This window comes from Leuresthes tenuis, unplaced genomic scaffold (assembly GCF_036924035.1).
Source record: "Leuresthes tenuis unplaced genomic scaffold, fLeuTen1.0.hap1 SCAF_6, whole genome shotgun sequence".
Taxonomy (NCBI): domain Eukaryota; kingdom Metazoa; phylum Chordata; class Actinopteri; order Atheriniformes; family Atherinopsidae; genus Leuresthes; species Leuresthes tenuis.
This window is the reverse complement of record NW_027325360.1, coordinates 26,772,166-26,798,444: the sequence shown is the minus strand read 5'-3', so window position 1 is coordinate 26,798,444 and position 26,279 is coordinate 26,772,166. Positions and strand designations below refer to the sequence as shown.

The 26,279-nt window shown below is 44.8% G+C and overlaps 1 protein-coding gene across 4 annotated transcripts; it reads right to left on the bottom strand.

The window, feature by feature from the left end:
- tet3 (tet methylcytosine dioxygenase 3) lies at window positions 1-26,279 on the bottom strand. Of its 4 annotated transcripts, XM_072388496.1 has the most exons (11): window positions 26,007-26,084; window positions 25,226-25,285; window positions 9,285-12,186; window positions 6,714-6,804; window positions 5,240-5,333; window positions 4,372-4,580; window positions 3,877-4,027; window positions 3,051-3,140; window positions 2,726-2,863; window positions 2,246-2,600; window positions 1-2,149 (listed from the first exon to the last, which is right to left on the bottom strand). In XM_072388496.1, exons 3-11 carry the CDS (start codon window positions 12,136-12,138, stop codon window positions 375-377), a joined length of 5,757 nt encoding a protein of 1,918 aa, XP_072244597.1. In that variant the 5' UTR covers window positions 12,139-12,186; window positions 25,226-25,285; window positions 26,007-26,084; the 3' UTR covers window positions 1-374. The 4 variants fall into 4 exon arrangements, with proteins under 4 accessions (XP_072244597.1, XP_072244596.1, XP_072244594.1 ...); XM_072388495.1 differs by lacking the exon at window positions 25,226-25,285 and having other exon boundaries at window positions 26,007-26,279; XM_072388493.1 differs by lacking the exons at window positions 25,226-25,285; window positions 26,007-26,084 and adding an exon at window positions 20,102-20,486.

The window sequence follows — 26,279 nt, the reverse complement described above, 5'->3', positions numbered from 1 at the left end:
TAAAAAACAAACAAGTCTTCATCATAATACCTGCGATAGCAACATTAACAGTAACAATAGCAATCATAATAATATTGATAATAATAGCAATAATTAGAATCATTAAAATTCTATAAACAAGAAAAAGCAATGGAGTTCCTCTCCAGGAAAAAGAGAGGAAGAGCACCACAGGCAGTGTGTCTGAAGCCCAAACCACTGCCTGACATGAGGTAAAAAACAATGAAAATGTCCCTTCCTCCAAGTGGACTGTGGAGGGGCAGGATGGAGAGATGCCAGACTCTGAGACGGCTGAGAGACATTCATTCTGCTCACTGCTCTCTCCAGACCTCCACCGCACCACTCTGTAGCTTTAAGTCTGTCTGTGTCGGTCTGCCTCAGACAAAGTGGCTGTAGGGCCCAGTGAGGCGGGTGAAGGCATAGGGAGACACAGTAACCATAGAGGTGGTGTTGAACGTGGGGGCTAACCGTGTCACTGGCCCCTCCTTCTTGTCTTTAGATTGTCCAGGTCCTGGACTGGCACCTGTCGCTGTAGCACCCCACTTGCGTTTCTTCCCGAGTGCCTTAATGTCTTCCTGGGAGAGACCAAGGAGAGCTGCTTCCTGCTGCCTCTGCAGTGCTCGCTCTGCCAGCAGCTTCATTTTGGCCTCCCACAGAGCCAGGCCATGCATGGGCTGGTTGAGGTTCTTGTGCTGGTAGAAGACCAGGGAGATGCGGGTGGGGTGAGAACGATCAGGCTTTTTAATTGGAGTGGTGGCGTGTAGTTCCCGACGGGCACATTCAATCAGGATGGAACCATGAGCTGGTGCAACTGCTACACCACCAATGCTGGGATCCAGGAAGTTGTGTTCGCTGTCAGACCACTCCTCATCCTCGTCATCCTCATGATGCTTGACGCTCTCGGCGTCACTCTCGGCTCGGCTTTGGTCGCAGTATGCCTGATCAGATTGCTGCAGTGCATCAGGGAAGAGGCGACCCTCCGGAGCGGGGGAGGGGGTGCTGCCTGCCACCGAACCCCCACAAGACTTCCAGGCCTTTTCTTGGAGCCCAAGGGGAGTGGAACACCGATTTTCCCCGGTCTTGGACCAGATCTTGTCTGGGTAGGCTCCTGCAGGATTGTTGTGCTTCAAACCAGGGCCATATGCAGCAGGTCCCATGGCCCAAGCATTTGGTTGAGGACTTGGAGCAGGACTAGTCCAGTGCCTGGGGGTGCCTGGTTGTGGAGTAACTGAGCCTGAGTGTGAGTTGGAAGGCTGGGGTGTACCTGGTTGAGGGATGGCATGGTGCGTGGAGCCTTGGTGCAAGTTAGCCTGGAACGCTCCACCTAGGTGATGGGACGGAGGTGGAGAGGAAGGTATTTGAAGTGATGGATTGGGAGAAAGCATCGGAGAGTTTGAACTGGGAAAGGATGCCCACTGCTGGGGGTAAGTAGAGGACTGCCGCTGTTGGGAATGCTGGTGAAACTGCTGCTTGCTCAAGTTCAAAGAAGAAAGTTCAGGACTTTGTCTATGGTTCAGATGGCCATCCCAGCTGGTAGGAATAATACTTCCATTAAGTTTGCACCCTGGCCAGGCCGCAGGCTGGGGGTTGGACCTTGATGTGTTGGCACCAGCCTGGCTTGGTAATGTACCTTCGTTAACTGGCACATCCATGGGCTCCTGTTTAATGAGTGGAGTGACTCGGTTGGAGGGCTCAGAGGAGACAGAAGAAGGACGGGACTGGTTGTAGTCTGCAGGCTGGGCATGAGCACTGTGGTTAAGTTGGTTGATTTGCTCTGGCTGGCTGGTGGTGGACTGGGCCAGTCTGGCTTGAAGGCTCTGAATATCAGGCTTTTTGTCTACTTGGACAGGCTTACTATCTGTTTTTGCAAAAGATCCATTTCGACCCTCATAGGTCCTCAGCCTGCGTGGGAAAAGTGCATTGGGCGGGTAGTTGTAGTATCCAAAGGGCATTGTGGGCAGACTGGGGTGGTAACCATTTACTGTGTCGGCTGCAGAGGGCTGGCCTGCTGGGGAGGGGGCTCCCCTTGCATAGTAGGCAGGGTGCTGATAGATGTTATTGAACGGGTCTGTTGCCTGCAAAGGGTATCCATCTAGTGATCCATTAAGGGGCTCTGTCTTGATGTTGGGCTGCATCTCTTGTTTTATAATTGCTGGTTGTTTTAAAAAAAAAAAAGGTATGTTAGAAATCAAACTTCACCTTTCTCTAGTTTTTAAATATATTTTTGACACATCAAACATGAACTAACCTTTATTTCCTTGGGGTTGGGGGGAACCACTGATGCAGACTTCAGCCTTGACCACTGTTTTCTCTGGTGTCTCCCCTGACTGCTGCAGGAGTTTACTCTTCTTCTTCTCTGAGGCGGCCTTCTTGGCCTCCAGCCGGCGCTGTCGGCAGGATTTGGCAGGCTCGGGCAACTTGCGTACCTCACGACGGAAAGCCTGAAGCACCTGAATGGCTCCTGTTTTCATCTTGATGCGCTGGGCCTCAGCACTGCCAAACTCATCTGTCTCTGATACTGTGTAAAGAGGCAACACGTGGAGCTGCTCATCCTCAGGGATTTCCCCAACAGTGCGGTTATCCTCCTTCGTTAACGTGCACACCTAACAAAGCATGAGCACAGAGCAAAGTCACCTGTGAATTGTGCTAAAAACTTGATTTTCTTAAGCACAATATATTCTGTATTCACAGCTCAAAAACAGCATCACAAATCTTTAGTTGATCTTACCACTGTGCAACCATTGTGTAGATTGTGCTGATCCTTATGAGCGTGGGCACAGAAATCCATACATGCAGTGACTCCAGAGAATGGACGGCCTTCCTTCAAACCCAACCTGCAGTCTGGAGCTCTTTGCTCTGACAGGCACTGAGGTAGAGCAAAGAGGTGACATCAAAACAGCTAAACTATTTTATATGCATTCATAGCACCGATTCTGTGGCTGTGTTAATGATGGATATTGGATTTATAGTTTTTGTAATTCTAATGAAATCAAGTGGACTGTGTACTGTGCACTGTAAATGAAAATTTTTGGGTATTTGTCTGTGCAACAAACCTGGTTACTGTAGGCTTGTGGTGCCAGTTGCTTGTACAAAGGAGCCACCTCAGTTGCCAGACTTTGGAAGTTATCCCTGAGTTTCTCTTCCTGACAATAAAAAACACGGATCATAGATCAGAACAACACTCAGGTTACAGAAGCAATAAATTATGCCTCAAAGGGATTTTTTGGGTTGTGTGAAGTACTAATAAGGAGTCACTGTCTTTCCAGCTGTAGTCACATGTCAGAGGTCTCTTAATTTGGAGAATTAAGGTAGAATTTTGATGGAGGAGCTAAGAAAGCAGCCGCTCAGAAAGGATTTATGAGAAGAGCAAAATTTCGCAATTAAAAACAGCTTTTTTTGGCTTTAAATTCTTTTCATTGTCAGAATGTCGGCAGCCACCAGTCAATGGCTATTTGTATAGTGCATGATTGTGCACTACCAACACAAGGTGGTCCTTGGTTGAGAAAAAATAGTGCATATGTAAAAACCTGTCTATGGCAAAAGTGAAGAAGTGTATAAATCCATTTTATGGCACACATGCCATAAATTTATAACATTTTAGTGGCTTTTGAGGGCAAAAACATGCTGTTTTCCTGAATACCCTTATGCTAGCTTAGCTCAACTACAAGCTTCCCCTTTTTGTTTCTCCAAACTGAGAGCACTCTGACCATTGTCTACTGCAAGTAAGGCACTGACGGCTTATAAAGTCTTCACAAAACCTCCCCCAAGATTTGAAAGAGAATGAAAAATAAAATGATAAAAAGCTTGAAAACAAACTTGTTTATTATTAGCAACAATACAATCCCTTTTTAAATGCTGTAAAATGGATGTCAGGTGTACCTCTTCAGGGTGATCTCCTTGTAGCCTGAACTTGCGTGGTATTTTGCTTCGGGCGTACTTGCAGCCATTAAAGTACATACTCCAGGAGCAGCCAAATGAGAAGGAAGCACCACATGTTTCGGAGTCCTTGCCTTGACAGGCACAGGTACGACTGCAAAGAAGAGAGTGAGCAAGCTCTGCTTTATTCATAAATGATGTATGCCTTGCACATGCTTTAAACATGTGAGAGACGTGTCAGAGAGAAAATTGACACAATGTTTTATTTGAAGTAATAATCTTACAAAACTACAGCCTCAAAAAAGTTGTTTGATCACTTACTTGAGGCTAATACAGTTTTTAAGTCCATAACTATTCTAATAACAGCAAGATTTATTCTACCACATTTTCTTCCAGATGATGGATGGTTCTTATGTCCACACAAAGATTTCACTAATTTGTTTATAATAAAGTGTCAGTGTCAGTGCCAGTGTGAAAAACTGCCCATCGGCTACTCACTCATCATTTAGGCCGCAGCGTCGGCTGGTGGGGTTGCCAAATTTGGTGAGGGTTTCACTGACCTCGTGGTACAGCTTGTCGGCCAGGGCTCTCGGGACCCCTTCCCAGGCCAAAATGAGAATAATGATCATGGCATTGGCACAGTGATGGCCAGTGCGATGACGCACCAGACAGAGCAGCTTCTCTTTCTCACAGCTCCGACGGATCACCTGGCATGAAGTAAAGAATTTAATACTGCCGCTCACAACAAAAACAGACATTAGCTTAATATTACAAATATTTCAAATCTGGGGAAGCTACTTTTGTAGTTACTTTATTTGACCAGCAGATGTCCAACACACAAATATATTTAAGATGTACAGATGCATAAAGTGTGACACCTGTACTGAATATGATCTGCTCTTGTGAATGAATACCAATCCTAAATCTGTCAGGATAGACACACCTGACAGCCTGTTCTCTGCTCTTTGTGTCCAGTATGTTGTTCTGACTCCTTAAAGTCATTAACAGGATGTGGGGAGGCTGGGTTGAGTAAGACCTCCTACTGACTTACCCACTGTGGATGACAAGCTCACCCATTTGTCTCCCCTGGACCCCTCATTATGCACACATACACACACGCCACATAAATCAGTTGCTGTTGATTGGCAGTTGTCAGGAGGGACAAACAAACACAAAACAACCATCCCTCTCTTTTTTCACTTAAACACAATCAGCCACTAAGTGAGATGCTGACAGGCTGTCGACAAGGTTTGGAGGTCTGAGAAACCCGCAGGACATTCTTTTGAAACATTAACAGTAACACATGTCGGTGTTGTTGTGTTTTTTAACACCTCCTACATAGTGGAAGTGAAGAAAATCTACCTACCCACTTGGCAATAGGACAACCATGGGAGCTCTTCCCCTCTTTGCCAGTGTACACAACCTTCTCAATCCGGACGGCTTCCCCTTTCTCTCCATACCTACAAAGGATGAGGAAAATGACATAGTTATTTAAAAGCACATCCACTTGGCCAGTTGGTCGTCGATAACTGCCAATGGTATCATATTGCAATAACTACAAACACTGATTAACAGCACCCCATCAGCTGTACCAGCTGAGAACACATTCAGCTTCAGCTTTCTGAGGGAGTAGCAGTAGATGTCAGCCAAAGACAGGCAAATCTCAGCGATAGTAGCTGGAGTGGAGTGTGTGTTCACCAGGCTCTGCTAAGAATCACACAAGCATGGCAGAGGAAGCCAGAACCCACAAGCCTCTGTGTAACACCAACCACATTGCATTGTCTTTAAGATGCTTCAATGTTTAAATCTGTGACATGTGACTGCACTGACTTTTATGGACGCATACACATATTTATGTTTTTGCTGGATGTGTGTATGCAGATGTGCCAGTAAGTATACAGGATGAGGGAGAGAGGTCAGAGGTTGCATCAGGGTGCGGGAAGGTCATCAGAACTTGTCACATGTCTGGTCACAGCTCATATCAGGTCTTCTCCCAGCTTGATACCTGCCATTGTGTAAACTTCAGCCCTGAGCAGATTTGGCGTGACAGAGAGCACAAGGGGCTCCTGCTGAATAGGATCAACCCTGAGGTGGCTGAGAGAGAGCGTGGGGGGGATTAAACTCTGTCACCACAGGGGTGGCCTGCTGGGGTCAGAGGTGGGTCAAAGGTCAGCTAGGAACTATAGGGTCTTAACCTCTTACGTCATCTCTTGAACAACAAGAAGTGGTATCTGGCCTATCACCACCCCCTCATTCTGAGAACTAATCACTCATTGGTCCATTTGAAATCTTGCCTATAAACCTTCAAAACAGTTGATCAATGTTTTCCTCTAGAGAAGATAAAACAACTCTTCTGTTACAGAGGCTGTGACTGCCTTTATCAAAATGCCTTGCAGACAAGGCATCAACAAGTACATCACACATCCTATCTTTAATTTGATTACGTTTGAGGTATAAAACAGAGTTAATTCAGCATTGTGAGTACATAATTTGCCGGTAAAGCCTTTTTATTTCTCTCCCCTCCCTTCCTCTTTTTTCCTCTTCATCTTTTTCTCTGTATTTTTCTGTAATATCACATCTAATCGTAATGGTATTTTCCTTTTTCTTCCTCCCGTTCTCAGCTGTCATCTGTTGCTATGTTCGTGCTTCTTGCTCTGCCTGTGATATTCTGATGATTCTGAAACTTCCTGTTCCGTCGACTGCTTTCTGGGTCACAGATTCCCTAAGGACAAACTGTGAGGAGAAGGGAGGGGGGAGAGAAAGAAAAAGGTGGGAGCGAAGGAGCAGGAAAGGGAAGCAGGAAGAGAAGAGAAAAGAAGAGAAGAGAAGAGTTGGCTAACCTCGTCTCCATCAGGCTTCGTATGGAGGCTACAGTAGGTCCAGATCCAAGGTGATTGTAGTAGGGCCCTTCATCTTTCTCAAGTATTTGCTCTGGGAAAAGAAAAAGTAGTGATAAAAAAAACTTTCAAAAACCCCAATGACAAAACAAAGTTTGACATAAACAATTACAACAAAAAGTACATTCAATTTGGTAATTATGTTTTCCTTATGCTATAACTAACAGTGACACCCCACCCTTGTGTGTTTAAGATGAAACACCAAAACTGTCAAATAAAACTTAAAATAGAACCAGAAGGTAGCATCACAGCTGTCACATGTACATGGATATCATGTTCTGCTGGATATTCATCCAAAAATCTGCCCAGATATTAGATATTATCTTAAACTATGCTATGACACAACTAAACTATGGGACATGATTTTGTGTCAATATTGCCAGCAGTGCCCCTCTGAAGTGCTTTGAACACCATCAAATGTGCCTTGTATCAATATTCACCAGATTTTTTTTATAAACTCCTGCTTGCAGATAAGAAGTGCTTATTTCTTTGAACTCAGTGCCTCTAAGGCTGTAAACAGTTCATAGTATAAGTCTGCTGACCTCAGCAAAGAGTGCAGCTCGACTGCATGTTATCACATCTCACTTTGTGTAGACTTTTGATAAAGGCTAAAATGTACAGCAGATGTGCTTTGATGTGTCTCAGGGCAAACTTAGGGCCATTCTCTCTGTAGATTAGGCCAATTCATAACAGAAGAGTAAATTAATGTGCAGCTGAATGCAATATCCAGTTCACACAAAGACACATGAACACACAATAGTCTCCCCAGGCTCAGACAGTGGGCTGCAAGTTCAGGGTGTGGTCTGTTGGGTGATACTTTGGGAGGTACAGATGAATGCAAAAGTATGTGGGAGCATGTCTGTCTCCATGCTACATACATTAGTGTTTATATTGTGTATAGTTAACTATTGCTATTGCTGTATGTATGTATGTATGTATGTATGTATGTATGTATGTATGTATGTATGTATGTATGTATGTATGTATGTATGTATGTATGTATGTATGTATGTATGTATGTATGTATGTATGTATGTATGTATGTATGTATGTATGTATGTATGTATGTATGTATGTATGTATGTATGTATGTATGTATGTATGTATGTATGTATGTATGTATGCATGCATGCATGCATGCATGCATGCATGCATGCATGCATGCATGCATGTATGTATGTATGTATGTATGTATGTATGTATGTATGTATGTATGTATGTATGTATGTATGTATGTATGTATGTATGTATGTATGTATGTATGTATATATACCATATTGAATGAAAAACTCTACAAGGCTACACTGCATAGTTCTGTAGCAGCTTGCAATGTGTTTCCAAACAGAATAACTACCACTTTGCTCATTCCTCTTTATCATCTGCAATGTAGCTCACACTTCTGATTATCAGATGAATTTCCCACCAGATGATTATCTCAAGTGTGGGAATCAACTCAGTGATGTGTGTGTGTTTCTGGTTTAAAGGCAACATGAGGTCACATTCCCCTGGTGGTGCAGGGAGGCACCAGGGTGTGGCTCATGGCAGGAAGTGGAGAAGGCAAACTAGATTCTTATGTGAAATTTGTGCAGATGTGTTTGGGTGTGCTAATTATGGCTTTAATCTGTGTGTGTGTTGCAGGCAGTTTCATTCAATAGCAGTCTCTTAGGAGAGTTTGTGATGTCATGTATGAATAAGCTTATCTACCAAGGCTTGTTGTGTTAGACAACCCCCCCCCCCCAATGTACCCTCTCCAATGGAAACAGAGGCTAAATCTTTCAATAGCTTCTCTAAGAATCCAGACTTTAAATTGGTTGGTTAAATTACTATTACACAAACGATCCAGCAGTAATATTCTTCCTTATTAAGTTGTGAAATTAATGGCATCATGGACAGAGACAGGACACAATATAATTATGTTGAAACCAAAGCTAATTCCCTTGCAAAAGCTTTAAAAAGTGCTTTTAGATTTTTTATTGCAACTTTAGAACCACCAACTCTGTTGTAAATAACTACCATGAGCAGGGTGCAAACCAAATTATGGGACTGAACTGCTCTCTGTCAAACAAAGGCAGTGATCTGCTTGCCTGCCTGAGCCAAACCAACACAAAAGACTCCTTCTGCCACCACTGCTATTGTTCCTGCCTCCTGCCTTCAGTGCTTCACGCTGTCTCTGTGTGGCTGGTCGCAGCCACACACCCAGGCAACACGTACATTCTTAGACACTCTACAAATATCAAGACAGGAGCTGATGCTGGAGGGGGGTTTCTATGAATACGCTCATTGATCATACATGCACAATTAAGTCAAGCTGTAACTGTAGCTTGACTTAATACAGCTACAGTTACAGCTTGACTTGGCCCACTGTCCTAGTCCTAGTATACATGAAAGTGTGGATGACATTTTTGTTTGAACATTGCTGAAAGTGTGTCTGAAAAGTGCTAAAGAGCTTTGCAGGTAGAAACTAACTTGCAACTTGTACACACAGCACAGTCTGACACTGATGCATACACTTACCCACACAGGTACAGGAAGGGAACTCTAACTGTGGATCCTTGAAAGGAGTATCCAGCAAGTTCTTTGTGGGGGTGTCCAGGTAGCGCAAAGGTGAGTCTAGGAAACCCCTAAGAGATGGAGAGGAGGGTAGACCATCCTTAGTCGGAGTATCCTCCTCCGAATAGCATGTGGTTGACAGCACTGCTATGTCCCCCGAAGCTTCAAACTTCATGCGTTTTGGCATCGGAGAGCTGAATGTATCCTCTATCATTCTGGGCTGCTGCTTGACCAACACAGTCTCCTGGTCAAGAGAATGATCAACAGGCCCCTCATTTTGCTTTTGCCTAGGGATCTCTGCAGACACCGGCCTCATGATTGCTTCACTTTGGGTCCCTGTCACATGGGTGTTGACTTCCATCTCCTGATCATCTGAATGAGGTGTTGAGTTGGTTTGAGTGGTGGGAACTGACTGAGAGATGTGGGATGTTGTGGGACTGAGGTCCTGAGGGCTTAGTAGGGATTGATTCCCTGGCTTAGGGGCTGTAGCTGTCTCCTCCTCGGGCTGAGTGGCAGGTGCATCTGGAGGTGAGTCTCCAAATTCAGCCTCAAATTGACGGATCAGGTCTTCGTACTTCGGATCTATGTTCATAAGATTCTGTAATTGTGAGGTGCTGGATGGAGATATGGAGGTAACAGGTGTGGCAGTGCTGGTGTTACTGGAGGCCAGATTGCCCACTCCTTCTGGTTTAAGGTGGACTGCAGGAGCCACAGGTAAACGCAAAAGGCCAATTTGAGCTGGAGTGTTTTCTGGTAAAACAGAAACAGTGGAAGAGGGAGTCATTGAGGTGTCGGAAATGGTTACCTGAGACTGGGCCAGGGCAGAAAGGCCTGGAGCAGCAGCCTGAATGGTGTTACTATGAAGGGGCAAAGAGGGCAGAGAACATACTTGCAGGTTGGTCAGGGCTGGGGCTCTGTCTATCATATAGACAGGTGGTTTTTGTATGGTGATCTGGGTTTGAGGCAGGAAGGTTGGCATGGAAGCTTTCTGCTTGGTCTTTTTGACGACTATCTGCTTGGGTTTGGGGAGAGGAGGGCCTATCAGCATCCCACTTGTAGCTTTCATGACAGGAGATCCTTGGCTACTTTTTTTCTTCTTGGGTTCCTTGGGTTCCTGTTTGATCCCCAGATGGGGCAAACCTGCCTCCATCTGTGGCCACCATTTTTTCAAGTTTTGACAAACCAGAGCTGCACGTGGACCTGGTGCTCCAAAGCCAGAGGGGTGGGTAGAGAAGAGGTTCCTCTTGTAGTGAAGGTGCTGTTGCAGAGCTGCCTGAGTGGAGTGGCTGATGGCTGCTTGACCAGGAGACATGGGATTACCAAGGAAGTGCTGACCCAGTTGTTGACCATTAGACATTCCATAATGTCCCGTCAAGACAGTCTGATGGTAATGCTCCCCAGAGTCTGGCTCTTGTTTTATCCTGGCCAATGCTGGGCTGTCCTGGCCCTGAGTATTCCCATTCTGGTTCAAGCTAAGCTGCTGTACAACTGGGAGGTTGAAAGGAACATTGCTGAACTTGCCACTGGTGTCCCCAAGCAGCTGTTTCAGCTGTGACATGGGGTCTGAGCTATTGTGAGGTGCAGTGGCGAAGCAAGACTGCGGCTCAGATTTCCTATAGATCCATGAATTCTTCTGTTCAGAGCTTCTGCCTGTGATCTGCTGCCACTGCAGGGGATTAGGACTGGAGCCTGGAGGTTTTCCCTGACCTGGGAAAGGAGAGGTAGCGGAAGGGAGAGGTGTAGCATGGGGCGGGTGGCCCTGGGACTGGGGTCTGTGGTGGTCACATGATGCTGGAGCATGCTGGTTGACATGCAGTCCTGGAGGGACGGACTGAGAGCGTGAAGATGAGTTGCTGCCAGGAGAGGATGGGATCACACCAGGTGTAATGTTCATGGTGTGATGGTGGTTGTGGAGGTTATTTTTAAATGGGGTTTGACCTGGAGAACTGACAACATGAAGACCAGTGCCAGATAACTGTGTTAGAGCATCGATGGCAATGGCTGTTTGAAGACTGATGTTCTTTTCCTTGGCTATGGAGAGGACCTGGGGAGAGCAAGGAATAGGAGGTTTGGAGCAGGGCACTTGGTCTGGGTGATGGCCCTGAGTTACCTCTTGCTGCTGCGAGCATGAAGTAGACATATGGTGGCCACCATTTGCCTGTTGGTAGGTCTGAGGATGTTGCTGCAAATGGGGTTGCTGTATGTGTGTGACACCATCAGCTATTTTACTGGAGCCTTGATCCTCTCTGGTTGCTAATTTAATCTTCTTCTCTAACCATTCCAGGTAGTCTGGACAGTCAGGTCCATCACAGTCGCAGTTAGGAGGCTTGTGCCCATGTTTGGCTTGGCTCAGTGCTTTCTGTAGGGTGTCAAGGTCCTCTAGAGGTTGACAGTTTCCCTCAGAAGCCCCTGCAGAGAGTTTGGAATGGGCCCCACCAGCACCTGTCTCCTGAGTGAACTTCTCATACAGATGGGCTGTATTAGGCTGCACAAGGAGGCAAGAGGGAGAAGAAGAAGGAGGCAAGGAGCCAGCCATAGCAGAAAAAGCCACCAGATTGTGAGCATCCTCCATGTCTGCATGGTGTCTGGGCTCCGAGAGGGTTGTACCTCCGTTGCTGCTCCAACATGATTGCTGTTGTTGGGTGTCACTGACTTTCCCATGTCCTGGCACCCAGCGTTGCCTCGGAGGCACGTCTCCTGCCCTCTGTTGTTCTGTTTCCATAGATGCCTCATCATCATTAGGATAGGGGTTCACCCCATTGGTTAATTCCAGGCTGAGCGCGCCTTCCTGGAGGCGGTCATGTGACCCAATTTCCATCTGGCCTCCACTTCTGGGGCCATCCACTGAAGTGACTTTGTGAACAGTCTGAAAGACAAACATGGAGAAAGGTTAGTAAAAAAAAAAAAAAAAGAAAAAAACAAGAAAGACACAAAACAGCATCATACATGTACACGTGCCAGGTGTCTTTTATTGTTTATTTTTCATTAGTACATTTACGTGACAACAAAATAATACAAGACTCTTTCTTTCTTGCTCTTCTCCAGATTTTCCCTCCCACCTCTCACATATACATACACTAGCACTGCTTGCTCCTGGGTCTGATCAGTAAAACTCGATCATATATTTCAGTATTCAGTAGAGAGATTTCACAACAGGCAAGCATTTTGTCAGACAGGTCACATGTCCTAAGACACACTTTCATAGTGTATTTTTTACAAAAGGATGTTATGCTCCAGATCAGTTGGTCTATGCAAATCAGCCTGTTGGAGTGAGAACATGTCAGCCATGAAGTGGCTATCTGTGGGAGTGGTGGGGCTCTATATTAATCCAAAATAAAGATTACTTCCATTAACTGTTATGGCATATACTTTAACTGACATAAACCTCCAAAAGTTGCTCTAATTTAGGAAGAATTAAAGAGCGAGCCCATACTAAACTATAGATTTTGCTCTGTTATGTCTAATTTAAAAACAAAAACAGATAAGTATCTGATTTCCCATGCACATGTAGTGCTTTCCCTCAACCATAAACTGGTCTTAAATGCACTACTATTGTCTTTTCTGTTGTTGCTGGTGCTACTTTCAATATTCAAAGAAAGCCTCTGTTGATTTCCAGTTTCTAATTATAATAGTCACACACCATACAACTGAATTGATCTTTATTTCTGAAGAACAACTTGTGATGTTAAAGACAATGTGTCTTTAAATAAGGAATGCCACATCTCAGATACTAAGGAGACATAAAGCCAGCTTAACAAAGCTACAATACCCTGCATGATAAAAGTACAAATATAAAATTCCTGGTGTTCAAACATTACAATTATCTGGTCATGACACTTATAACAAAGATTTGGCCTTTGGATTACACGATCAAGTTAAACTTGATGCTCCCAGCAGATACACTAAATAAGATGAAATAGAGCAGGCTTTTTCCTCCAAGAAACATCTAAATGAAATGGTAATCAAGGAGGAGTGTGGGAGGGATGGTGGTGGTGATCTGGAGGTGAGGTAGAGACAAAAACTAAAAAGCAGGCATCGATAGGGCAGTTGTGATGCAAAGTTTAGAATCAGTGGATGCAAGCAGAATATTGGACGATACATGCGACATGGAGCCAATATGACATTTTGAAAAGCTTGAGTTAAACTATCAAGACCTGCATGACCTCATAAAAAAAACCCTCAAAGTTTAGTCAGTCAAGTTCAGTCTTGTCATGGCCGTAAGACCTCAGCTTGACTGAACTTGATTATTTTAGGAGGGAAAAACATACTTTAACATCACATGTCAGTCACTGTGATGTTCAAATAATTTGAAGCAAGTTCAGCAGATTCTCAGGTAAAACATGTAATCTCGAGAAATACTGCTTCTTGTTCTTTTCTTTTCCTGCCCTTGCATACAGCATAAGAAAACTTGTTCAGCTGGTTTTGCACATTTTCAGAGGGAACCGTAATCATGAGCTGATCAGTACAGCCACATATCTCACTTCCCCTCTATGTCATAACTGAAACAGTCACCATGCACGCAGTTACACTGAAATTAGCAAAAATGTCACATGTCCCTGTCTGAAATCACATTTCCAAAGTGCTTTATGACTGTTCCACTGTAAAACTTGAATTATCTTGACATGCTGAAGCCAACTGCGGTGCTCACGTTCACATTTACCCTAAGATGTTTCTTACAAACTGTATTCAGCCCAGGGTTGCTCCTCGTAGATTATAATTACACAAGCCTAGAGGGAGAGCAAACAAAGATAATCCAAGGGCAGTTTCAGAAATCATTAACAGAGTTCATGTTGTGGTTAAACTGTGTATTCCAACATGCTCAATGGCCTTTGTTAAAGGAAAACAATGGCAGAGTTGCTATAAAAACGCAGTCGTCTATTTAGCCTCATAACATGAGATGTAATAATGTAAATTCATTTTTGTGTCAACCAGAAACAGTCAAATTACCCTAAACAATAGGCAACTGTGTGTTTGACACTACACAGTAAGCCAAATCACACACTTCTATGCATTAACATTCTTGTTGCATGTGCAAAAGTTCCACTTCAAAAGACATAACACAACCTGAACTCACGTAATGGCATTGTGATGCACAGTAATTATGTAATTATCAACAACTTAACCTCAACCCAGCTTAATATCTCACACCCCAACATAAATATGAAGTAGTTCCTAATGTAGAGAATTGAGTCACCCGAGATTCTATCTTGTCCAGCCAGAGTAAAGAAAGATGGCTTCTGCGTGTGGATCCGTCAGCCTACAGCAGCAGAAGTGAGTCTGATGTCCAGCTTCCCCATCATTTGAATTTTATTGAAATGAGCCTTTGAAGTGGCTAATTACCGGACAGGCAGCATGCTTGAGCCTTTTGAATCCACCTTCTGCGCTGGGTGTCTGTTGGGGGTCCCAGGAGGGTTGCTGATACTATTGGTTAAAAAATACTGAAGAGCTAGAGAGTAATGTGGAGGTGGGGAGGCAGCTAACAGCCGGCATGCAATACGTGAGAGGCCCCATGTCTGTACTATCAGTGGCATCAGATGGGAAAGAGGAAGAGAGGACAAGAGGGGGTGGGGGGTTTAGCAGCAGTGTGCGGTAGTTATGAGAACTGCAGTGTGTTGAAACAGGGTGACTGCAACACTGCACAACCAAACATCCCACAATTGTGCACTATGAGACTCACTGACACTGTCTATTCCTCTTTTTATCACAGTTACGCAAACAAAACATTACCACAGAGAGGAGACACGTGGGTTTAAATCATCTCACACTGAACATTTAGAATAAATGGGCTTGACCCAGTTTGTGCACAAAACACCTCATCACACATGCAATAACAGCTGTAATCTGAGCTTTGGTCGAACTTTATGGGAGTTTTTTTGGAGTCCAGGATTGAAATTTTGCTGACACCTGCAGCGCTTTACACTTTTGTGAGTCTGCCTGTACAGACCACGTGCTTTGACAAATATTTTTTACACCATGACAGAGCCGAGTATCTTTGTCATCTCTTGAAACATGTTACCTTATTTTGCACGCAAACACGCTTGTACAGACTTGACCCACACTCCAATGAGTACCCAATCGCAAAAACACAACTAACCGGATCGGATCCTGCCAAACCTGGTAAACCAGACAGTCTAGGAGCCCTTTAAACAAGTTGGTCCTTCCAGGTTTGTCTGAGAGGAAACACTGACACTGCACAAAAAATCTGGAGGGAGGAGACAAAGCATTAAAGGATAGTCGTGCTGGCGCTGAAGGGGTTAAGTTCAGCTTATGAGTAGACAGCTGAACCTAAATCCCACAAACACAACACCACCCCATCCTCCCTCTCGTCCGCCCCCCTCTTCCCTCACCCCTTCCTCTGCTGCCGTGACGAGCAGGAACATGAAGCAGAGATCCTGACAATATTAAGCCGGCTGAGAGCCTTGAGGATCGGCAACGCATACTTACACTGTTCTAGACGTCCAGACAGAGCAGCCAGTCCAAAAGCAGAGAGCAGAAGAGGAGACGGAGAGGAGCATGAGACTTGCTTGCCGGCACAGCAGTCCACAAGCGATACGGCGTTGTAGGATTGTATTCCTTTTTATTCTTTCCCGTCTGTGCAGCGCATAGACAGCACAAGCACCAAAACCCACATGCATACACTCACACACAGCCAGCCAAACACACACCGCACACCTCCCCCCAGCACAGCACACACGTTTCTCATTCTCTTGCCTCTTCTTACAGCCAATGCTTTCTGTTCTCTCCTTTTTCCTTTCTCATTATCTGTCTGCTCCTCCCTTCCCTTTTTCAATATCCTCTTTCTTTCTCTTGACTACACATGCAGTCGGCTTCTCTTCGCAGCCCCCACCTTCCCCTCTCTATCCCTCCCTCCCCCTCGTGCCGCCTCCCCCTCCATCTCCTCTCCTCTCTCTCTTCAGTGTGCAGAGCGAGAGGCCATTATCTGAGCCACAGCGGGCACGTACGATGGAATGGAGGAGTGTGCAGTGAGCAGAAACACAGAGAGCAGTGGGGGATAGACGCTAGCAGCAGCAGCCTAGGAAACAGCTCAGTGTAGCAGAGCTCCTACCAATGAGACAAGCTCTCTGCGACTCTATCCACGCCCTTCTGCACTGTTTGCTGTGCTGCATTCGATGACGTTACATATCAGGCTATATGTATGTTTTTGTTATCTACAAAAGCCCCAAAACTGACCATTTCTGGCTATGACCGAGCTTCTCTGCTCTCGACTGCAAGGACGAAACAGGGGCTGCAAAGTGATTAGTCAAACTCAGCTCACAATGGCTTCCGCAGGAAAAAGAAAAGGGAGAAATAAAAAGCAACATTAATTCAATTAGTTTGTATGCTCTCTACAAACAGCATCTGCTTCCCCCCTTGATCTGATTTTATTCCTTGTTTGCGCATCTCGATTCGGCTCAATCGTGGGCCAAAGCAGACGTCAACGAGAATGGCTCTTCAATCTCCATTTTCCTCCTCGTCCACATGCATGTCGGTTCCCTAGTTCTCGCTTAAATTAAAACACTTCAGGTTTACACCTGTGGCTGATAGTAGATCCTGTAGCAAGCCTACATGCACAAGAGTGTTGGTCGATAGAGAGACAGCTGGCTTGCTGAAGGTCTTGCTGGCCTGTCCTCACAGATCCAAAGGATGCAGCTGAGCTGGCCGGATTCTAACTGCAGGAATTGTGTCTCTTGACGTAAGAAACACAACTGGAGCTTTCAACAAATCTCTATGATTTCAACTCACTCGTCTACACTGGATTATAAGAACAGTAGGCAATGATTAGGTAAAGGAGCTTCCATCTCCGTTTCACTGGGCAATGGACAGGGAACAGCGGACGACAATATGACAACAGCGAGCAGGAGGAAAAGGATGATGATACGGCAAAAGAGGAAGACATTGAGTCTTTTGAGAAAAGTTGCTCAGTTGTTCTTTTAACCGATTCTGTAAGTGCACAGAAGATTTTGATGAAAAGGAGCACACAGATGAAGGGTCGGCAGCTTGTTGCCAAGCGAAGACAGCAGCCTCCAGAATCAACACATTAGAGTTGTGTTCAGTGACAACACGAAGCCTCTCTCCTCGCCTGTCCGCCAGCCTACGATAGCGTACTCTTGATACTGTCTTCTCACCATTATCCTGCCTTGCCATAACTGCCATTATCTTTGTCAGCGGCGCCATCATCGCTGGATGTTTCCTCGTGCCCACTCGCACGCTGACTGGCCTTGTGGTCCTCTCTTCTCTCTTACATTGCTGGAGTTTTGAAGCAGATTTGACCAGGAGGAGGAGAAGGAGGAGGGAGGAGGAGGATAGGGGGGACATGGCTGTCTCCCCCATGCAGATCGCTGTAAACTCCTGCGTTGCATTTTTCTCCTATATTTCTGTGCTAAGACTGGTTTAACCTCAGTTGGCTGTCCCTGCTTCGCTTACTTTGGCTTCCTCTGTTTCTCTTGATCTCTCATTTTCTCAAGCTTTTTCAATCTGCCTCTGCCTTCCTCACTCGATTTGTTCCTCTGTTTTGTTTCCTGAGCCTTTTTCTCCTTCTAGAGTAGCTTATTGCATTACCGTCCCAACACTTTCTGACGCGCTCGCTCCAAATTGTACAATGTCTGCCTCGCTGTTGCTAGACATATTCGTATATATACACACAGATGAGCGTCAATCCCAAAGAGAAACAGCGCAGCCAAAACTGTCTAAGGGAAGGAGAGGATAAGTAGAGCACTGGGTCACATGACAAAGAAGTGCCAATGAGCGAGAGGAAGAGCGGTGAGCAGGAGAGGTAGGAAACACATGCGGTGATGACGCAGCAGCATCGTCATCACCCGTGTCTCCCACCAGGACACTTGCCTCCACCACTGGGTGGGCAAATGTCACATCGTACACATGCCCACTCACTACTATCGCCAACACCACACACCAACCGACTCGAAAACATCTTTCTTTATTCACCCGACTGGCTTGAGCTCACTCACTCCTCCAGCTGCAGTGACACAGCGTTTCTTGCTCAAGGCTTGACTTAACCCCTGAATCACATGCTCTCCACCCACAGTTCCTCATCCACATTGATAACAGAGGTCCTTTTTTCAGTCCATTTAACTCTGAGCTCTTATCAGAAGTTTGTCCCGTCAAAGTTAAATTCTTAAACTAAAGAAATATAAGGTCCAAAGTGGCTGTAACAGTTTTAAAATGAACAGGAAACAACAAGAAAATTAAACAAACTCAAGCTGGAGTCGTGAGCTATAGAGTATGGAGGACTGAAACTGCCATAAATGAAAATGAATACAAAAAGATATAAATGGCTCAATAGATAAAGTAACATGACAAAGGTGACTTTGTGTTAATAACCCAATTAATTTATCTCTTTACTTTCTCATCCCGTGCAGGGTTGTGGGGGGCTGGGGCCCATCTCAGCTGCCACTGGGCAAGAGGGTGGACCGATCCAGTCCATCACAGGGCCAACACAGTGACGAACGAGACAACCGACCACGCACCGTCACACTCAAAGTCTAACAGCTCCACACCTCTGGACGGCCCTCATTCATTGTCCGTTCATTCATAGATTTATTCTTTGAGCCCTACTTTTATTTCTTGATTATTTACCTCAGCATCTTCTCTCTATGTACTTCCCTAAAGTTATTTATGTAATTGATTGTCACTTCAGTGTATTTTAAAAGAAGTCACTTTTTTTGACTGTAAAATATAATTTTGCATATATAATTTCTCTGTATCTCTGTTTTCACATTCCTGCGTGTATTTCTGCTTAATTATGCATTGTAAAAAAACCTATTGTTAATCAAAATAAAGAGAGAAAGAAATCAGTGGGAATCAACGTAAAACATCTGTTTGGGAAATAAAATAAAATGGCAAAGTAATTATATAACTAAGAAACAATATACGTAACACATCTCAAATTACTGCAGAAAATGTATTTAATTCCCATTATATACATTTATCGTTGCAGATTCCATTACTTATTAGCATATTACTTTGTCTATTGGGGCCATTTACAAATGTTAGTATTCATTTTTAATTGTGGCTTTTTCAATCCTCCATACTGTGTGTACAGCTTATCATCTAGTTTGTTGCATTATTGTACATATTTTTCAATTTATTTTTGCAATATTTATCATTATTTTAACTTATTCAGTTAGACATTTGCATATTTTTAAATTTAATTTTGATTATGGCTGTTTCAGTTCTCCATAAATTAGAAAACGAGAACATTTTGATCCGATTTGATCAAAAACATCAACATGAAGCGATGAATGTGCATGGTCGACACTTTTGCGGTTTCTGAAACATAACGTGAGCAGGGACACACAGTAAATACAGTGTATATGACACCTTTTACTCTTCGTGGGAGTTACAGTAAGAATTTAAACACATGGGCTCCATGATGATTCATAATCATCAGAAAGAAGGAGATGTCATTTCACATAAAACATTACTCAATGTTTCAGGTATTTACCAAAAGATGTTTTGGCTATCTGAAAAGAGCCGAGGTTTATGATTGACTAGAGAATTTAAATGAGCAACGGTGATGGAAGAGTATTGTGTGCTCTTGGCTTTTTTTGTGTGATAAGGAGTTAACGCTTCCTCTCACTCCTCTATAAAAAAGAACTTTTCTACTACCACAGCTCAATGACCGATGACATTACAACTAAAAGCTGTCCGTAGCTGTATCTTTCTCTCTTTCACATCTACATCACATTCACCACATATAAAACCAACACTTTAAGACATTTGAAAAAAGAACGTTTTTGGGTTGGAAAATTGAAATCACTTACAGTAAATCTGCTGTAACCCGGCATTGAGAGAGAGCGTGAGGACGGTATAACAAAGGCTCCTAATCTTCCATCGATCAGTTCATCTCACCGTGTAGTCAAATTGTAATCCAAATGAGTCGTTTCACGCCCTCGTCTTTCTTTTTCTCTCCATTTCTCTTTCTCTCCATCTCTCTCACTTCTCTGCCTTGTGCTCGCTGTTTCTCAGCAGCATGGAGGAAAGGTCTTGGTTGTAGGAGGGATGACTGACAACAAAAGTCCATCCTCAGCAGTGTGTGTTGCGTTGCCTTGCATATGACTAAGTCTGAGTCATCTTTCTCTTTTCTTCTAAACAAAGTCCTGACTTAAAACCCTCACGCATTGAAACCGGCTTTTAAAATTTTACTAGCACGTAACAAGTGGGAGGTATCTGTGTGTTTGAAACAAACAGAAAGCAGTACGGAACGAGTTGTTCCTTTCTTTTTAATAATTAAAGTGATTTACCAGTTTGGCATAGCATTATATTGTATGTTTTTTTAGTTTTTTTTAGCCAGTCATTAACAAAGTCACAGAAAAATAACGGTTAGGTCATGAGCTTTACCCTGAACCCTCCACCCATCTCTTCCTGTCAGCTGACACCTTCCCCCACCACTGCTCCATCTACCCCTGTACACCCCTTTCCACAGCTCACATTGTCCCGCAGTGTAATAGCATCAAGGTCATCTGATCTGTCATCCCCCCCTTCCCCCTTATTCTATCGCCAACTTTCTCACAAACGCACATAACATAAGCCCCGCCCTCCCACTTCTTCTCACATGCATGCAGAGGTAAAGACGCAGAAGGCTCCTGCAAATGCTCTCTCTGTCAGCTAATGCAGAGGCCAGCTTTAATGATTTTTCTCCACACATCCAGTACACTACAGAATGCACACAGTAATGGATTGTTCACCCAGGGTCACTGGGTTTGTCGGTGGGTGGAACAAGGAGCTGCAGGGCACATTGTGTTTGAAATGGGAGACGCAACACAAAGTCTGTCAACGTGACTGAACAAATAAGACTAACATGTTACCACGATGACCAAACAGAACGATGGCTGCTTTATTATTTTAACCGTGGCGACTGTCTCCTCCTTCCTGTTTGCAGTTCCCAGGATGGTTGGTGTACGGTTCAAGGTGTGTTTGGGTGGGGATTATCGTAGTGAGTGCAGGACGTCAGGTCTGAGTCACATATCCTGACATTCAGCACGTGCAAGTCAGCACGATTCGCTCAGCTGGGGTAAGCCTGCCCCCCCCCTTTCCAAAAACCCCATCGCGACTCCTCACAAAGAGAAAGGGAGGAGTGGTTATGGAGGGAGGAGGAAAAAAAAGGAAAGTTGGTGATAGGTGGGGTGGCAGTCAGGGTGGAGCCACAAAAAAATAATGAGGTTTTGGGGGCAGGTCTGTTTTTAAGAGGCAGCTCTTTGTGCTTTGGGAAATGAAAAGAAGGAACAGATTAAAATCAATATACAGATCTGCTTGTGATAGGAAATGTTGGGTCTGAAACAAAGCGAGCCACTGAACAGGCGGGAGGGGGGCTGCCTGATGGAGAACAAGAGAGTTGAAATGCTTCAAAGGAAAATAGGTACACTGTGTACGACTACCTGCCAGCCGAATGTGTTCCAGTAATGAAGAAGATCAGTAGAAGAGTAGTTGAATCTGACTAGATGATGATGTATCTTTGCTACACACTATATAAGTATCTATGACAAGTGACACATACAGCCTGAGAAACTGGGTGATGCTTTTTGAGGGAAATCAAACCTGAAATTTCTCGGAGAAAAGAGAGAAAACAAGAGAAACCTCTCTCAGCCCTGCACAGTGGCTGGCTGCCAGTCTTGTCTCTCAGGACTGGGGCTAAGATTAGCTTCCCATATGTTCAAGTCAGGCATAGCTGGACTTAAAGGGCCAGTACACTACGGATCCCTATGATGCGGTACACACTTAAACACACAAATGTATAAAAAATGGCCTTAATGGAATTAAAACTAAGATCGGAGCATCTGATGGTTGAATGAGATGTTTAAGAACTGAGTGATTCAATTAGTTTCTGAGCTACGACCTGTTTTGTTCCTCGCTGTGATCAGACCAATCCTCCAATATTTCAATACAGCAGCCACCACTAGATTTATTCAAATATACTTGAGCAATCAACATCTTCAAGTATCTGTTTCACTAGTAACCTATTAAAGCTCCAACAGCTGTTGCGCTGCATTACATAAAACATGGCAGTGTCTGGCTGCAGAGGGATTCAGGACTGCATAAACTGCATGCCCAGTGGGAGCAGCACAGCCACCGCCAGAGAAGTGAGAGTTAAAGAGCTCGAGCAACAGCTGAGGGCTCCTCCCCCTCCTCTTTCCATTCATTTTTTATTAACTGCGGCACCAGGCGGCTGACAATCTTCCTCCGACGTGAAGCACAGGCACAACCAACTAGATGCCAACTAGCTCAAGTAATCGGGCCATGCGGTCTAGCTTTGCTCGTGACACATACCGGACAGACAATGGATGTTTCCTTATCGTTAGACTAAATGTGGCAAAATTGGAGGGCTTGGCAAGACTCAATATTTTCATAATTAGCTTAAATCGTTGACTGTATACATGAAAATCTCATGTGATGGCTCTGGATGTGTAGCATGTGATGTTTTGAAATGCTTTAGGGTTCCTTGGAAAGAAAACACACAATACATGATACAGCTTAAATACAACAAAGGAGCTGCCTCCTCCTTGGTTTGCATGCAGGTCATCCATCAAGGTTAAATAGGTAAATGTGTCCAGTCAGCTGTTTAACTGCAGACCACGGCTCACATGGAATCTTTAACGTCACATTATCAACACTGTTTGGGTGAAGATTAAAAGTTAAAGAATGAACAAATGAAACATCTTTTTGGACATTTAATTAATGTTTGTATGAAGAGGAGACAATGACAAGCTAGATAAAGTACTAGATAAAGACAAGCACACAAAAATGCTCTTTAAAGAAAAGTTGACATATTTCTTTCGTAGGAGATTCGATCAAACCTTTTAGGTGTGTTCACCGTAACATACCCTCAAATGCCTTTTATTTTAAGAGACATAAAGACCTGTGCTAAACTGGCCAAGGCCTACTTGCTGCTGTCATAACAGATTACTAGTTGAGTGTCAGTGGATGTGGGTAACCAGACTGCAGCTCTTCACTGATTGAGCGGAAACTTTACAGAGCAGCAAATACATCGAAAGCTGACACTGAATGGAAGAGGTGATGTCAAACCCTCCACTTCCTGAGTCTGTACTATATACCGAACCGCTTACTACACACATACACATGTGGTGCTGGCTCGCTGGTCATGTGACCAACCTTGAATGCTGGGCTAAAATTAAAGCAGTGATGTCATCAGACATTCAGTGTTGCCACGGAAACTAGGTCAGCGTTAACCCTTTGCGAACGAAGCCGGGGATTCCACACGCAAAAGCTAAACACACGACTAAGAAAGGTTCCATCTGCAACCACGCCATCGATGGTTTGATATTTTCGGCTCTGCTTCTGGCTCTTTCCCAACTCTGCAACTGTGTAGAGTTCAAGAGGAAATCCTGTGTATGGGCGTTAGAAAAAAGAAATCAGACGAGCGCCGTCTGTCTTGTAACCTGTTGTGGTAACCTCTTAAAGAAAGTTTTGTTTCTAAAAAACAGCGCTGTAAAGGTGAAATAAAGCATGTAAAGCGCTGCCTGACGGTGTCTGCTGTCACACTGCGCTCCTGTGTGGGAGCTGAAAATACTTAATGATACGCCATAACAGCTTATTTAAACCGTCAAAATTGGTGCCTTCAGCTTGTAGTGTGTTTACCGTGTTTGTCTTTGCACAGGCAGGGAAATGTTTGAGTAGGAAAGAGATCCAGATGAGATAAACGCTCCACCCAGGACATTCACAGCAACCTTACAAAGTGGAGCTCAGCACAGCCAAAGGGCAAAGAATGCAAACTTGTTTAACACAGGAGGGAACATGTGGATGATTTTGTTCCCTTTAAACCAGATGGCTGTACATACTTTGCAGATAAAGGGGCAGCTCCAGAAGGACAGGGATTAAAGCAGGCTTAGAGATAAGGTCAAAGAACAGAGCTGAATCCATATATGACATCTAAAGTTGACTAACTAACCTCCATCGGATGTAACTGTTGTGACTCTGGCGAGTGTATTTGCGACTGCAGATGTCATATATTGCCACTGCGGTGTGTGTGGGTTTGTGACACTGAAGAGTTTGCTGTCATGTTCTTGAGAAAGCGTCACAAGATCCTTTTAGTTTGTTGTTCAGTCCTTTTTTTTTCATGAAGCTTCGCCACCTCTCCACAGTTCCACATAAACACGTGAGCTTGCCTCGACGAGCCAAACTAGAGAGCGGCAGTTCTTGGCGGCCACAGGTTACTACGCCCAAGAATCAAAGACGTACGCATGTGTGACCCACTAACTTTTACTTCCTTTACCTCATTTGACTCCAGAACCTAGGAGAAGCAGGACGGCCCCCTCCCTGGCTCCTGAGCCAGCACGCAGGGTTCCTCCTCCTCCCTCCTCCTTTCACTCGTCTCTTGTATCTACACATGTTTGGTTCTGGCACCAATCAGCGGGCAGCGTGGGACTCTTTAAACAGTGAATGCTGCCCGCTTAGTCACTGAGGCTCTTAGCTCAACACGGCTTAGAAATAAAGTTGCAGTAACTTGACTTCAAACGGCCAGCTTGGAAGCTGTGACACTTGGTTGGGAAGAGCGATGCCGGCAGGGATCGAAAGCACCTGTATTCCATCCAGCGGTGGTATTAAGGCTAAAATAACGAGCTCATGCAGTCGCCGCGGACAGCAGCAAAACAGTCAAATGACATCCTAGCAACACAATCGCAGCTTTGTCTGTGCGATGGTTAGCAACCCATTCACGGAAGGAGTCACACAAACAACCGAAACAATGATGTTGACACACATGCACAGAGATGAGGAACTGGTCGCTGTGTTGACTAAGCAACACGTTTACACCTCATGAGATGAACCAACAGCCAAAAATCACAGCAACATTACAGGAGATTATGGACGTGCGACAAGAGATGACAGACGAACACACACTACAGAGACATAAACCGAGTGACCTCTCTTACCTCAGCTGCTAGTTCAGGGTGTCCCAAGCAGCCTCGACTGTCGTCTTCAAAGTATTCCACCTTTACAGCCATTCAACAGAACAAGAGGGGGGGGGGGGGACGGAGGCAGAGAGGGATGGGAGGGGGGGAGAATAACAATCAATAGAACAATGCGACAAGGGCCAAAGAATGTTTCATCTTTATTGTGGGCGTTATATAAACGGCAGCGCGACTTCTATGTCATCCTACACGTTATCTCCTTATCACGCCTGTCATCCTCAGCAAGCATCAGACCGCAGCTGTGCATGGAAATCTCTTTTCTTTGATTTATACTCCAACAGTGAGGCGGCACTTTCATGTGCTGCCGGGACAGCAAACGAGACTCAATTTCAATCACACAATTATGTAATGTCTCCATTCCAACTTGCCGCAGCTTTCACATATTTTCATTTCACAAGTCAGCAAAAGCCGGCTTTATGTCGACAAAACTGGCAAATCATGCACAAGTGTCAGTGATTAGGTTAGTAGAGGATGATGTGGAAGAGATGGAAGTGGCCCATCAGAAGGGCTGATTACTGTTAAACACGAGCATCTTCAGTGTGCCCCCCCCCCCCCGCCTTGTCTTCATGGCCCAGGCTTTCTCGATGTTAAATGATGTGTTTTGTCTCGAGCTGCTCCTCAGTCCCGCCAACCTCCACGCGCACACACACACACACACACACACCCTCCCCCCATCTCCACCTCCAAGCCCCCACCCACCCACCTATCAATCCTAAAATAGTCTGGACTGATGAATATTTACCCTCCAAGCCTCGGAGCTGCCTCGGTTCGTACTCCACCGTTCACTGACCGAATCCCCATCAGAAGACTCGGCTCCCCCTCGTCCTCAGCCCTGTCCCTCCGTCCCTTTCTTCTCTCTCTGTGTCTCCCCACTCTTCCTTCTCAGTCTCTCTGTCGTCCGTGTTCCAACAGCCCATTCAGGAAGCCATCTTGTGTTTTTAATCTGCTTTTACATGAGCCCTCGTACACACGTTCTCTTTCTCTCTCGCGCTTGCTCTCTCGCGCTACTCCCCCC

What these genes read in the sequence shown, in the direction of transcription:
- tet3 (XM_072388493.1), bottom strand. Translation starts at nt 20,125, where the DNA reads ATGCCGGGTTACAGCAGATTTACT. An exon ending in CGGGTTACAGCAGATTTACT is followed by an intron (nt 12,187 to 20,101) that starts GTAAGTGATTTC and finishes TTTGTCTTTCAG; the next exon opens with ACTGTTCACAAAGTCACTTC. An exon ending in CGAAGCCTGATGGAGACGAG is followed by an intron (nt 5,334 to 6,713) that starts GTTAGCCAACTC and finishes CATCCTTTGTAG; the next exon opens with GTATGGAGAGAAAGGGGAAG.